Source organism: Bufo bufo, chromosome 7 (assembly GCF_905171765.1).
Source record: "Bufo bufo chromosome 7, aBufBuf1.1, whole genome shotgun sequence".
NCBI lineage: Eukaryota > Metazoa > Chordata > Amphibia > Anura > Bufonidae > Bufo > Bufo bufo.
In genome coordinates, this window is record NC_053395.1 from 29,228,031 (window position 1) to 29,244,126 (window position 16,096).

The window sequence follows — 16,096 nt, forward strand, 5'->3', positions numbered from 1 at the left end:
TCCACACAGTTATGTGCAGAGACAGAACAGGGCTGCAGAGGAAAGCATCAGCGGCCTCTGGTGGTGAGAGAGCAGAAGTGCGGCTCAGACAAGCCTAAAGCTCCGAATATAAAGGGGGCTAGACAAGACATAACGCCATTTCTCAATCTTCGAAGAGATGATTTATGGGCTCTGTAATCTCACTGATTAAATCCTACAATTGTAACATCAACGTATTGGCATCGTTCAACCAGCAGTGAAAATATTTACCTTTAAGACTTGAAGATCCCTTTAAAGATGAAAAATAAACCTACAGATTCACAGATTTAAAGGGGCACGTAATTACCCCTCCCACCCCCCAAAAAAAATATGGTTGTGATACTTGGTAAATGAATATTAGAGTTGCGCTGTGTGCTCCGAGGCAAATAGACCCCAGCATACACATTGAGGACAGATTCTGCATCTGCATCCCCCTCCTACCCATTCACCTCTCCTCTCCTCAAGAAGAAGAATTAGGAAATTTGCTAACAGTTAGAGGCATCCTGTAGGTACAGAAACGCTAACTATAAGCTGATGCTTTTCCTTTAACATGATATATTACAAAGTTCAAAGTGTTAACTAAAGCAAAACACATCCTCGAAGTTCAGGCCTTTCTGTAGTGCTTTCCACTGCAGTGCATACAGAATCCATACACCGCCCGCCTGCGAACCCTAGAGGGCAGAAGCATTGACCTGATAGATGTTGTATCTCGCTCGGGGGAGGAGGCGCTACTTCTTAGTTTAGACGCCGAAAAGGCGTTTGACCGTTTAAGCTGGCCATTCCTCTTTGCTACACTGCAAGCATACGGTCTTTCTGGCCCCCTCGTTCACGCCATACATAGCTTATACTCCTCCCCCACAGCGACAATCAAACTCTCTCATGCCCAGTCTTGCCCCATACGCATTGCCAACGGGACGAGACAAGGGTGCCCCTTGTCTCCTCTATTGTTTGCTATGTGTATCGAGCCCCTGGTGGCCAAAATCAGATCCTGCCCGGATGTCAGAGGGGTTCAGGTTAGGGACAAGGAATTCAAATTGTCTCTATACGCGGGCGACATCCTCCTTACCCTTACCAAATTTCATGTTTCCCTACCAAATCTCCACTCCATTATACAGGAATTCGGTTGGCTCTCGGGGTATAAGGTCAACACCCATAAAACTGAGGCCCTCCCCCTCAATGTTCCTCAGGCGGTCCTGAACTCTCTTAAGATGAACTTCCCGTTCCAATGGAAGAGGGATTCCTTGCGATACCTGGGTGTTGATCTTACGCCCCGATATGGGGATCTTTATAAAGCCAACTTCCCACGCATATATGCAGAAATCAGGGGTCTACTGGATAAGTGGCACTCTCTCCCGCTGTCTCTCCTGGGACGCATTGCCACGACAAAAATGACAATATTGCCCAAGCTACTATACCTCTTTGAAACTCTTCTGATTGCGGTCCCCCTTAGGGACCTGAGATCCACCCAATCTCAGCTCCTTAGATTCATATGGGCGGTGAAACGTCATAGAATCCCAAGGTCAGTCCTCCTATCAAGTAAGCACCAGGGTGGGTTAGGGGTACCGGATCTATCCAAATATTATTGGGCAGCCCAATTACGCTATGTCACGGCCTGGGCTTCTCTGCACCTGTACTCTGTCTGGGTTCAGATAGAAAGACTCTGGCTAGCCCCGATTCATCCCAACTCTATGCTATGGTCAGGATCTCATGGCGCCCTGCCAAATAGGGATCTTTTAGGGCCCATGGCCTGCACTAGATCCATATAGCAGCTATGTAGTGGTCGGTTCCCTCTTGTGTCTATCCACTCCGCCATGACCTCCTTTCTATATCACCCTAAGCTCCCCACTAGTCATACCGCATCCACAACGAGACCATGGTTTCAACGAGGGGTGTTCAGGTTTGCAGATATTGTAGACCCCTTCACTAGGGACCTTTTGCCGTTTCCAACCCGCCAGACCAAATATGATCTCCCCTCCTCCTCCAATTACTTTTATATCCAAATGAGTCACTTTGCCCAATCCATTTTCTCGGATTTCTGAAATCTATTCCATATTACTGACCCCCTTCCCTGATCGGGTCCAACGGCACTCCTACATGGTACGGTGGGAGGAATACCTGGGGAAGACTCTACCGGACACACTGTGGCGCCTTATATGGAGGAGGGCAGCGAAATCCTCAATGGCGGTAATACATCAGGAGAACCAATATAAAATTTTGATGCATTGGTATCACACTCCTGACCTCCTCCATAGAATGAATCCGGTAGTTCCGAGAGAGTGCTGGAGGTGCGGGTTACATAGGGGTACACTGCCTCATATCTATTGGGACTGTCCCAAGATACGCCCCTACTTGACTGGAGTGGGCACCCTTCTAAGTGACATTTTTGCAGTGGAGATCCAGCCTGACCCTATGTCCTTCCTGCTTAATGTGGTACCTCGTCAAGTTAAAAAACACTCACTTAAGTTACTACTAATGATACTTACAGCAGCCTGTTGTCTAATACCTCGATGTTGGAAAAGCCCCGAACCACCAAGGGTCTCTGATTTGTATGCTAGGGTGACTGGAATACTCCACAGCTATGTTTCAGGACAAAATTGCTCTCTTCAATGCCATATGGGATCCCTGGGACGATTACTGGGCTACGAGACATCCTTAGAGAGCTGGCGAGAATGGTGTATCTCCCCCCCCCCCCTCGTCCCTATTGTGTCTTTGTCCTTGTCGTTTGTCTTGTCTCGTTGTTATTCAGTGGTCCTATAATGGACTGATTAAAAGACAGACATAGTTTATCTTTCTTCTGTGCACTTTATAGTCATATTAATACTGAATGTTATTAATGCCTAAGTTACTGTGAATACGATGCTTCACGTGTTATACCTCATACTTTGTACTAATGTGCATAGATCTGTTGTGGATATGCTTTGTCATTTCTTCACTCTTTAATAAATATACAATTATAAAAAAATAATCCATACACCGTAGTCATGTATGCAGCGTACGGACTTCATTTTCTACAATACGTGCTGCAGTATGCGCCATATTGGCAGGAGCACACATAAATGCTCTGGCCTGTGCCTGTGAAACCTCTACGTAGCACATCGGGGTCTTCTGTACCAATGTGCTATGCCAGGCTTTAGCGGTGCAAGGACATTCAGAGGCTCTGCATAGCATGCTCCGCCGAAACCTCTGCATTGTACCCTGCACCAATGTGCTATGCGGGGCTTTAGCGGAGCAGAGCTAGAAAAGGCAGGAGCTCTGCATGACACATCGGTGCAGGATACTATGCAGAGGTTTCTGCGGAGCGGGCACAGGCAGTAGCAGTTCTGTGCACTAACCTAAAAACATGTGCCGCCATTTGGAGCTCTGTATCAGAAAACCATTCCAATAGAGCGATATTTATGTCCAAGGTAAGTCTTGGTATTGAAGGAAAACAACTACGACCACTACAAGTTATAGAGAACATGGACTCTTTGTCGGGTCAAGCACATACATCTGGCATTTGGCTTCAGTAGCTTGAAATGGAAATACCCTTTAAATATCAGAAAACTGAGGATTAACCATAAATTCTAGATTATAGCATTACTTAACAGATTTAAAGCTGCGCTGGCAGTAAGAAATTGGGCTTATCGTTAGATCTAATGGCCCTTGCGGTGTGGTAGAATTTTATTTACATGGTACGACGACAGGGGCCGGGCGGTGAGGGTCTAGGGATGGAAGCCAGAGGGCTCATCGGTGTGATGGGCTGGAATAAGCCATGTTAGACGTCAGGTTGAGAAACCAACAGCCAATAAAAACTTGCTCAAAATCCACTGCGTTCTCGGGAGGCATTAAAAAAGCTACGTGAATCAGTCAGAGCATCATAAACTCACAACTGCTGCTATATATATCTTCAGTTTTACACGCTCCACAAACTATAACTCACTGTGTCAAGTCAGTCCATAGATGTGAAGTGGCCCATTAAGCTGTAAGTAAGTCTGTGTGTTTCATAATGACCTGAATCGAGCCCTGTAACAGGCCTTCCTTTCTCCGAACTGAAAACAGCCTCTGTCCCACTGTTCATTCACCCCCCAACATCTTTATGCTCCTCCATAGCACGAGTTGAAAAACAACCCCCCCCCCACACACACACACACAAATTTAGATGGTACACTAATGACCCACTTACCATCACCATATGCCAGTAAATTTAACCACAGTCAGTAAAAAAAAGACGAAAAAAAATCTGCTTGTGTGTTTGCATTCACTCATGAAAACTACTTTATTAAAGTATGTCGTGGCTAAATGGAATTTTGATTGACTTGAAGCGAACATGATGTAAGAGGCCAGCCTGAGACCTACAGAGGAGAAGATGGAAGGATCTATCTCATATATTTATGTCATCTATCCATTTATCTATATCTATCTCATATCTATTTATCCATCTACCTCATATTTACCTATAATTTATCTTTTGCTAGCTATCCATCCATCCATTTATCTATCTAATATCTACATATCATTTATTTATTGCTTTCATATGTATCCATCTAATATCTATCAACCTATATTTCTCTTATCTTATCTGTATTTCAAATATTTATGTCACCAATTATCTATCTCATATCTCTCTCTCCTATCTAATATTTATCCATCTATCTCAGATGCATCTCCGATCTATCTATCTATCTATCTATCAATCTATCTATCTATCTAATATCTATCTATCTCATATCTCTCTCCTATCTAATATTTATCTATCTATCTATCTCATATCTATCTCTCTATTATATATCTATCTATCATCTATCTATCTCCTATCTATCTATCTCATATCTATCTCTCTATTATCTATCTATCTATCTCATATCTATCTCTCTATTATCTATCTATCTATCATCTATCTATCTCCTATCTATCTATCTATCTATCTATCTATCTATCTATCTATCTCATATCTATCTCTCTATTATCTATCTATCTCTCATATCCATCAATATATTAATCTATCCATCCATCTCAATGTACCTCATGTTACAAGTTAGCTCAGATTTATTTTCGCATTCACCTCCCTTCCTCTCCTCATCCTCCTGTCTCCAACCATTCATCTTTCCAGACCAGCCTATAATGTGGCTGCATTTCTTGTATCTGCCCCTTATTCCAAAGAGCTAAAAAAAAATTGGATAGTTGGCAACTACTACACGGGGATTGCTTTCCCTTCCTCTGGATCAACACTGCAGGATAATATGTTGAACAGAACGGTATTGGAAATCATGGAATTGTGTCGGTCAGTAAATCATAACTCCGATATTGTAATGCAGCTACAGTATATCACAGGGGTCGTATCTGGGAATCACAAAACTAACAACCCGACAGAGGTGAGAAACAGCGACAATGTTTAATACATTGGCAGAAGAGGTTTTATATTTTAGTGGTGATTTTTATTTTACACAGAATTTTTGTCAGATTTAAAAGAAACGGAAAAGGGGATGGAAAAGTCTATAAGATTAACAATTATAAATGAATAGAAAGAAGGAGTGTGATTCTATGAGGGGTGCTCAACGTCTTGAATCCTGAACCATTTCTGGTTAACACAGAGATTTGAAATGTTGTGGTTATTACACTGTATATATTTATAAACTAGTGTGCCAAATTTCAGGCAAATTCATAAAAAATTGAAAGGCCTCACCTCAGCACTGATACCATTTAATGGTGATAGCATAGATGATAACAAACAGCAAGCATTTAAAAGGACACAGGTCTCTTCATCAGGCATGAAAGGAAAAGTAATAAGTGAGACTGGTGGCTACATGTCTGTATCTGATACCTGAGGATAGATTAATTATAAAACTGATTACTGAGTATAGCTACAGACACTACCTCACATCTATCATCTATCTAATTATCTCATATCTATCTATTTCATATCAATCAATCTATCTTGTATCTCTCTCTCTCTTTCTCATACCTATCTAATATCTATCTATCATCTATCTAATGATCTCATATCTATCTATCTTGTATCTCTCTCTTTCTCATACCTATCTAATATATATCTATCTCATATCTACCTGAACAAGCACCAATTGATGCATCTGCTTGCTGACTATGCAGCGCTACTACTGATCCACCAAGGCCAAATCCTCCAGTTTGAGGCACAAGTAAAGTTGTAGTCTATGAGCACGATTTACCAAAACGCAGTTTACAAAGCAGAGCTTGGTCATTAAACATATGAAAATACCTCTGCACTGTGCTGCAGCCGCCGTACAGGTGTTCAGCCGCACAAGGTGTACACAGTAAAAAGTAATTGCCACGATTTTTACACTGGAACACTGTTATTGCTGCCAATTTTCTGAAACCGTGTAACTGATATAAACGCAGTAAAACCCTGCCTGCCAGAACAATAAATACATTTCTTTGTGCTGTTGTGCAGATGAAAAATAAAATAAAAAAATAGTAAAGTTTTAAACAAAAATTATTTATAGATGCCGAAATATCTGGGCCACCTACGCTGACTATTTTTATTAGTTGTTTGATCTGCGTCTTTATTTTCCAGATTTTAATGGTTCCCAGTGTCTGTATCATGAATGTTTGTAATGAATTTTGTGCATTCTTCACAGTGCACCTTCGCCGGGCGCCCGCCGCCATGCCCATGACCATCTTGGATTTGAAGAATTCTTCATTCTTTGGCCTACTCAAAGGACAAGCTATTCAATTTGTGATCGCTGGAGGTTTAACCCCTGAGATTCCCATCATTTATAAAAATCGAAGCAGAACAATCCTGCAGGCACATTCAAGGAAGAAGGGTAAGCTGCAGTTCCAGACGCAGCCACACAGATAAGAGTGGCACTATATACGGAATTACAGCAAGGTGCTGTATTCTGCCAATCCCGACCACCGCTGATCACACATTGACGGTCCATCCTAAGGAAAGGCTATCGATACATAACCCCGATTATAATCCCTCTAAACTATATTGTCATGAAGGCAGCCAATTTTTGGGGGCTCAGATCAGCCACAGGTCAGGATTCTGAAACTAGTAGCAACCACATATTGTGCAGGGAATATTGGAAATCCAAAAGCTGATAAATCATTCCTATATAGTGAGTAGGTTGTTATGGAGGATGCTGCTGATAGTTACTTGAAGATGGCTCCTCTATAAACCTGGTGTAAAGGGCCTAAAAGTGTTAAGACCTAAACCTAACCACTCACGTTTTCCCGACGACTCAGATCGGGCTTCAAGGGGTTGCATGACGTTACAAAAACATAAGGCCCACTTATACTTCCACCATGTGACTGACCGCCACGTAAGGCTACATAGACCCGTGACGAGCAGCCGGCTTTATTTTAAACAGGGGTTGTCTTCATGGGTCCACACAAAAACTAAAAAAAGTCAACAATGGAAATCATAAGCATCTTATATAATAAATTAGATGCTATGTTAAAACAGTGGAGCAGCTTGTTGGACTTCGTCCAAGACACAGAACCTAGGACCTGCCTTTATATTCTGCTGGGTTCCAGTCCTTTCTGGTAGAGGCGTATAGTTCTCCACATTCTCCCAGTCCCTTATTCAGACTGAATATGCTTTATATACTGGGATTTGGGCAGCACGGTGGCTCAGTGGTTCCTTGAAGAGGTGGGGTCCTGGGTTTGAATCCGACCAAGGACAACATCTACATGGAGTTTGTATGTTCTCTTTGCGTGGGTTTCCGTGGGGTTCTCCGGTTTTCTTCCACACTCCAAAGACATACCGATAGGGAACTTAGATTGTGAGCCCCATTGGCGACAGTGTGATGATAATGTCTGCAAGGCGCTGCGGAATATAGTAGCGCTATATAAGTGCATAAAATAAATAAATTGAGTACAGTATGTAAAGCTGAATAGAGCAGGAAAGATTCTTAGGTCAATCTATAGTCTATATAATTGAATACACTGTCCTCTAGCTCTGCCAGCTTCACTGATGCCTCCTTTACCACCCAGCAAATAGGGCAAATTTTGTCTGTAATGCCAACTATAACACAACAGGAGTCTTTCATCCATGACAAGATGGTCAGTGGTTCATCCGTGAAGGATCCGTGTTTGGTCCGTGTGTCTGCTAGTCCGCAAAAAATTTGTTTCCAGCACGTCTCCTACCAATGGTCTGTGAAAATTACTGACAGAACCATCAGTGTTGAGTCCATGGTTTTCACCAACCCACAGACTATAATGTGCGGGAGGGATCTGTAATGTCCAACAAAAATATGGCATGCTTCCATGGTGTCACCACAGACCCACAAGTCCGTGGAAAACCACTGATGAGTGAATAAACACATTAAAGTCAATGGATGCATGTGCGGTCTGTGGAGACCACGGACAGCACACATCCGCAATTCACTGACGTGTGAAAGAGGCCTCAAACTGTAGGTTTTAAGGGGGCAGGTTCCTTATACCATAAGATTCCACACAATACCAATTGCTCTATTTAAAGTGGCCGTCCAGGATTAGAAGAACATGGCTACTTCCAGAAATAGTGTCACATCTGTCCATGGGTTGTGATTAGTACTGCGGCACAGGTCCACATCTGCCCATGGGTTGTGTCTAGTACTGCGGCACAGGTCCACACCTGTCCATGGATTGTGTTTAGTACTGCGGCACAGGTCCACACCTGTCCAGGGATTGTGTTTAGTACTGCGGCACAGGTCCACACCTGTCCATGGGTTGCGTTTAGTACTGCGGCACAGATCCACATCTGTCCATGGGTTGTGTCTAGTACTGCGGCACAGGTCCACATCTGTCCATGGGTTGTGTTTAGTACTGCGGCACAGGTCCACACCTGTCCATGGGTTGTGTCTAGTACTGCGGCACAGGTCCACATCTGTCCATGGGTTGTGTCTAGTACTGCGGCACAGGTCCACACCTGTCCATGGATTGTGTTTAGTACTGCGGCACAGGTCCACATCTGTCCATGTGTTGTGTCTAGTACTGCGGCACAGGTCCACATCTGCCCATAGTTTGTGTTTAGTACTGCGGCACAGGTCCACACCTGTCCATGGGTTGTGTTTAGTACTGCAGCACAGATCCACATCTGTCCATGGGTTGTGTTTAGTACTGCGGCACAGGTCCACATCTGTCCATGGGTTGTGTTTAGTACTGCGGCACAGGTCCACACCTGTCCATGGGTTGTGTTTAGTACTGCGGCACAGGTCCACACCTGCCCATGTGTTGTGTTTAGTACTGCGGCACAGGTCCACATCTGTCCATGGGTTGTGTTTAGTACTGCGGCACAGGTCCACATCTGTCCATGGGTTGTGTTTAGTACTGCGGCACAGGTCCACATCTGTCCATGGGTTGTGTTTAGTACTGCGGCACAGGTCCACATCTGCCCATAGGTTCTGTTTAGTACTGCGGCACAGGTCCACATCTGCCCATAGGTTGTGTTTAGTACTGCGGCACAGGTCCACATCTGTCCATGGGTTGTGTTTAGTACTGCGGCACAGGTCCACATCTGTCCATGGGTTGTGTTTAGTACTGCGGCACAGGTCCACATCTGCCCATAGGTTCTGTTTAGTACTGCGGCACAGGTCCACATCTGCCCATGGGTTGTGTTTAGTACTGTGGCACAGGTCCACATCTGTCCATGGGTTGTATTTAGTACTGCGGCACAGGTCCACATCTGTCCATGGGTTGTGTTTAGTACTGCGGCTCAGGTCCACATCTGTCCATGGGTTGTGTTTAGTACTGCGGCTCAGGTCCACTAAAGTGACTGCATCACCACACACAACCTGTGGACACGTGTGGCTTTTTTGGAAGAAAGCAGCCAAGTTTTTTGAAATTATGGCAGATTTTCCAAGTGGGTTTCTGTATCAAAGCTAGAGCAAAATCACTTCTCATTCCCCTTCCCATTATTCATACGAAGGGTTTTTCCCACACGTTGACTGAAAAAAAAAATAATAATTGCATTCTTGGTGTGGATTCCATTTGGAAATTCCCACTGAAATCAATTAGGCCTAAAATTAACATGAAAATCTACAAATAAAAGCCCAAAAATGGCAAAAATTGTGACACAGGTTCCGCACCTAAATTTTCAGCGTGCTAATACCGTGCAACTGCATGAGGATAGCCGACAAAAAATATTGTACAGTTTAAAAAGCAACGCCTTGATCTGAATATTTTTGTAATTGCATGTAATCAAAATGTATTATAGCCACTGAGTTACTCAACAAAATGTTTCTGTATAGCGCCACCTGCTGTTTGCTGTTTTTCTAATTTCTCTGTCCTGCACACTGAGACTGAAGCACATGCTCAGTTCTATCCTTCAAACGCCACCAGCTGCAGCCAACAGGACATGACCCCTGAGAAAGGACACGCCCCCTAAGCTGACAGCCTGAAATAAATCTAGCAGAGCAATGAATGGGGAGATCTCTGGATCCATGTGAGGTACAGGGCTGGTTCTAGCTTGGTTACAAAGAGGTTTTCATGTTAATTTTTTTACATTAATCATGGGACAATCCCTTTAAATGTAATGAATATCTTCTGCAATTGCTGATGGCTAGCCATAAAATTCTTGGATAGCAATGAAGAAACTGTCTTACTGACTGGGGGATATTAGTGAGCCCTAAGCAGGTCACGTGGAGGACCCCAATGCACTTCACACCATACTTCTTACTAACCAGCCTTAGGTCCCTCGTCTTCTTTAGGGTACATCCACATGGGACATAAAAAGCAGTGGAAAAATCTGCCACAAAATCCACTACACGATTTGCTGCAAATCCAGAGCAAAATCCACAAGTTACCTGCAGATCTGGTCTCCTATTTCACAGCAGATTTGCCGCCAATTTAACCCTTTGCATTGAAGCATAAATTAACATGCAGCCGATTGCACCTCAAATCAATTACTGTGCAGCTTCTGGATAAGATTTATTTAGATCTCATCCACTTTGCAGTGACTCATGCAATTCCACAACAGGGCAGTGTATACACTCCATGATGGCCAGGATACGCCATCACTATCTGATTGGTGGGGGTACAACATCCCGCATCCCCACCAATCAGCTGTTCTGCAGTAGCTCCGAAACTCCATATCTACGTCCGTGGTGCAGTGGACAGAGCTGTTTACTGCAGCGCTATGCCCATTCAACTTCAATGGGAGCAGCGCTGCAGTAACCAGTTTCGTCCACTGCATAACGGCCGGCGCTGTGTTGTTCTGGCACCAACTTCCAGCATCAGAGCTACCGAAGAACAGCTGATCGGAGAGGGTGCGGGGTGTTGGACCGCCACCGATCAGATAATGATAGCCCATCATTTGTAAAGGGTTATTCAACCCTTTAAAGGGGTTGTGTCATGAAACATATTCTAGATTTTCCAGACCAGCACCTGGATCTGAATACTTTTGCATGCAATTTCAAATTTAGTATAGACAGAGAGATATTCAAAAAAAATGTATCTGCATAGCGCCACCTACTGTTTGTTCTTTTCTTTTTTTCTTGTCCATCTTACTGAGGTGGTCGCACATGCTCAGTTTAAATCTTCAACTGCCACCAGCCATATGTTTTGTTAGAAGTTATGGCAGTTACAGGGAGAGAGCTGCAGCAGAAAGTTCATGCCCCCTGAGCTGCAAGGCTGAGGATGAACTAGCAGAGCAATGAATGTGGAGATCTCTGGGTCCATGTGAGGTACAGGGATGGTTCTAGCTTTCTTAGAAAGGTATTGTCATGAACTACATGACTTCTGCTTTAGGTCTAACCTATAAGGTATGCACAGTATTTACCCCATGAGAACCGCAGAACAGCAAATTTATTTATTTTTTGCTTACTGGCTGCTGATATAGCAGTAGATCCTCCAATGTTCTTCTAGGATCAAGTGATCCAAGATAGAAAAAAGGGTCAGCAGAATTACTACTAGTGTATGGTTATCATTGCACATTTTCCTTGCTCGGGATTAACAAGAGACGTCCTAGGATCACAGGACCCAGAAGGCACACTGAGTTGGTTAGGGGTCTGAGAAGGTAGGGGGGGGAGGCTGGTCAGGGTTGTTGTGGAAAGGCTGTCAGAGAGTGTGTTGGGGGGAGTGACTGCAGTGGGTAGTGTCAGTTAACAATTCACACCATAAGGGGGAGATATTTAACCTGCATTGGACAGTAGAGCGCAGCACATTCAGGAGTGAGAAGCAGTGGGGAAAAGTCACTCGACTGCATGCTCTGCACAGAGGAGGGTGACAAGCAGGTACAGAGGAAGGAGAGGACCCTGCTAAAGCACCTGCCTGATCCGTACTGGACGTCGTCGCCAGCTCCCAGGCAACAGTAACCTGCTGCCCCACCAGCTCCCATCTGGCCATTGCATTGAGACAGGCACGAGACCCTGGGGCCATTCACAGAGGAAGCCAGAATGGTATACACCATGCTTGAACTCTGAAGGACATCTGGATATAAGGCTCACTTTGGCAATGTGATTCTGCACAGTCTGTGTGGGGATTTTTTTTCTTCCCTTTTCGCCTCGTATTATAAAAGAGGGTTTTAATCCTCCTGCCTCACAAGCAGCAACATCTCATTTGCACCCAAGCAGCATTCTTTCCCAGCCAAAGAAAGAAAGAAGGAGCTTTGCTTTTTTTTTTTTTTTTAAAAAGGGCTCCCTTACTGCACACACACAGCTCCATGTGTCTGCTGTCTTACCGCTCTCTATGTCTTTTCATTTGCACCTAAAAAAGACGCTTGCTACCCTCTCTATACAAAGACTGGAGCCAGAGGGATTGTGACAAAACCCCAATTCTCCACTCAGCAGATCCTGTGGATAAGAGCTCCATCTGCAAGAAGTAAAAAGGATTCCTTAAAAAATAAAAAAATAAAAACTTCCAAGATGAAGCCTTATCTCAATGCAGGTCTGGACCTCTTCTGGGATTTTGGAACTGTCTAAATGAACATTTGGAACATTTTTGAAGGAGTTTCGAAGTCGCTGTCCACAAAAAGTTTTAAGACTCAGAAACTTGGAAAGTTGCACGATTTGGATACGAGAGTGGCATACCTCCCTGCCTATAATTTTCCCAATTTGAAAGGATTAATTTTAATTATTTTTTTCTTTTTTTAATACCATTGGCTCCTGCCTGAGCCCAGACTGTATTGCAGAGTCTAGACAAGTTGTCCTGGATGTCACCATGGGGATGGAGACTATTCCACTGTGAATTTTTATGTCCTGCGAGCCAGCTCCTGCACCGGAGTAAGAAAGGAAAGACAGAGGGACGGGGGGGAGGACTGAAAAAGTTGGAGAAAGGGGTAAATTAAAAGCTCTTTGCTTTCCTTGTGTGGTTCTCCCTGCTGACGGACACAGCTACCTCTCTGTGAGAAACTTCCTGGCTCCACAAGGCTGGAGATCACATACAGTATATCCATCTGTGTGTGTGTGTCACACACGCTGCTGATCTATTTAAAGCATCTTCTCCGGACTTTGTGTCTATTTCTGAGCGCCACCAAACAGGCTGAGGAAAGAATATAAGAGATTTTGTTTGTGGAAATAACATTTACTAGAACCCATGTGCTCAGTCAGAGGCTAAGACCGAGGGCTCTCGCTGGATTATTTGCAAAATTTGCTTCTTCCATTGACAGCTGAAAGTTTCCTCGAGACAAAAACAAAAACAAAAAAAGCCCAAAAAACTCCAGTGGGAGAGGGGGGTGGGAGAACTTTGTTCTTCTCTGAAGGGGGCAAAAAAATCATGAAGAGGATAAATCTGCCTCAAGCAGTTCTTCTTTGCTCCTGCCTGGTTTTAGTGCACCATCAGGGGTCCTGCCAACCATTTCTCAGGTTTCGACCTTCTCCAAGTGGAGACTTACCTGTCTTACCTGTTATCGAGCAGCCGGATCCAGAACAGGATCCAAAAGAGCAGGACTTGGATGAGAGGACATTGAGAAAGAAACTCGGCAGCAACTTTGACCCCAATTTTATGGCGGTGGTTTCGCCCAACCTTTCCAACGCGTCTACCCAGGACTCATTGACAAAAACGAAAAACCTTGGCTCGCTATCAATCGAGCTCAAGAAGATGGACCTCAGTGAAGCACCTTATGGTGGCAGGATCAAGATGGGCAAGAAAGCCAGGAGGAAGTTCTTGCAGTGGCTGTGGGCTTACACCTACTGCCCGGTACTGTACACCTGGAAGGACCTAGGGATCAGGTTTTGGCCAAGGTTCATCAAGGAAGGACAATGCTTTGGAGAGAAGTCCTGCTCCTTACCGGAGGGTATGTACTGCCGGCCCCATAAATCTGTCAACAAGGTTTTCTTAAGGTGGCATTGCCAGGGCTGGTCAAAGCCACGGTTCTGCACATGGATCCCTTTCCAGTATCCGATATTATCAGAGTGCAAGTGCTCCTGTTAATTGCTGCTCATCAGTGAAAGGACTTGAGAACTGAATGGGTCACTGGTTAATCCCTGCACTGTTAAGGACTAGAAACCTGGTGCATTTTTTTTTTTTTGTGCCATTGACACTGGGGAACTGGATAGTGAATACAACCACAGTTCAACTGGTTGACAGCAGAAAACTTTGGAGGTGGGGGGAGTGGACTCCCTTAACCCCTTCTGGGCTTTGCCATGGAGTTACTCACGCAGGTACTCGTGGCGAGGCCAGACAGGGACAAGAACGAGAACAACAAAAAAAAAAAAAAAGGAATTATTGCCATAAATTAATATTTTTTTTTTTCTTTCTGTTGGGTTAATAACCAATTTATGCAGTATTAAAAGAGATAGAAAGTGTTATCCTCCCCGACCTTGCACTGTTGATAAGTATAATTATTCATATTATTATTATTGTATTATTGCAATGTATATTATTTTTAAAGCTTGATAAAAAAAAAAAAGCCTCCAGAACTAAGCACCTCCAAACAGATGTTTTATTTTTATATGTAATATAGCTTTTTAACATAATTAAAAAACAAAAGAAAAAGAAAGAAAAAAAAAACTTAAGAAGAAGACAGAAAAAAAAAAAGGGAATTTTAATTCGAGTCACCGGCTTTTGTAAATAAAATAGATTTTTTTTTAACGTAATATTGATGTAATTTTTTTTTTTCCTCTTTACTGTTGCTAGCTGTATTTTATTTTTTGGAGGGTATTTGTATAATATGAGACATATGGACCACATATTTCTATTCTATCTAAGAATCGGTAAAAGCTTTCCCCTTTAACTTAACCCCTGCCCTGCCACACCATCTACAACCCTGGATATCCCGGGCCACCCATATGCCTCACACCCCCTCCCATTTGTAGCTAACAGTGACAACTCTACAAAATCTGATATTTTGCTCCTTCCTTCTCCCGAATCAATGGTAGGAATGTCACACAGATCTTTCATAGGAGAGTGCTATCTTAGATGACGTTTAGGGTGCAGATCGGGATATCTTTGCCCACACTATTTATTTTATGGTTTGCAGACTCCTAAAGCGACAGGTGATCAAATGTAGCTATAAAAGTAATGGACAAATATAATACTTGAAATTGTAACAATGTACCGGTAAATACAATCTAAGGCTACTTTCACACTAGCGTTGTTTGAATCCGGCTTTCAATTCCGTCAACGGAATTGCCCGCCGGATCCGGAAAAACGTGTGAAAACGGATTACATTTGAATCTTGATCAGGATTTTGATCACAATGAAAAAATGCATTGGAAAAAAACGGATCCGCCATTTATGGACTTTAACTTTTGTTTCACATTTTTCGGGTTTAACATGCAAAAGCCGGATCCGTTTTGACGGAACACACGGCGTTAATGCAAGTCAATGGGAAAAAGAGACCGGATCCGGCGTTCAGTCAAAGTGTTCCGTATTTTTGGCCGGAGGTAAAAATACAACAGGCTACGGTTTTCTGAAAAGCCTGATCAGTCAAAAAGACTGAACTGAAGACATCCTGAACGGATTACTCTCCATTCAGAATGCATTAGGATAAAACTGATCAGTTCTTTTCCGGATTTGAGCCCCTAGGACGGAACTCAGCGCCGGAAAAGAAAAACGCTAGTGTGAAAGTACCCTAAAAGTTTTAAAAAAAGAAAGAAAGAAACATAGGAGCAAACGTCAAAAACCAGCAAGATATTATAGCAATAAATAAACATTCAGTGGTTCAATATAATCCCTGGTGTCTGTTTTATTCTATAGG

The 16,096-nt window shown here is 43.4% G+C and overlaps 1 protein-coding gene across 1 annotated transcript; it reads left to right on the plus strand.

Moving 5' to 3' along the window:
* Positions 1 to 12,142: 12,142 nt before the first annotated feature.
* On the plus strand, positions 12,143 to 15,465 carry LOC121007392 (noggin-2-like). Its single transcript, XM_040439284.1, has one exon. The coding sequence runs from the start codon at positions 13,672 to 13,674 to the stop codon at positions 14,326 to 14,328; it is 657 nt and encodes a 218-aa protein (XP_040295218.1). The 5' UTR covers positions 12,143 to 13,671; the 3' UTR covers positions 14,329 to 15,465.
* The last annotated feature ends 631 nt before the right edge of the window (positions 15,466 to 16,096 follow it).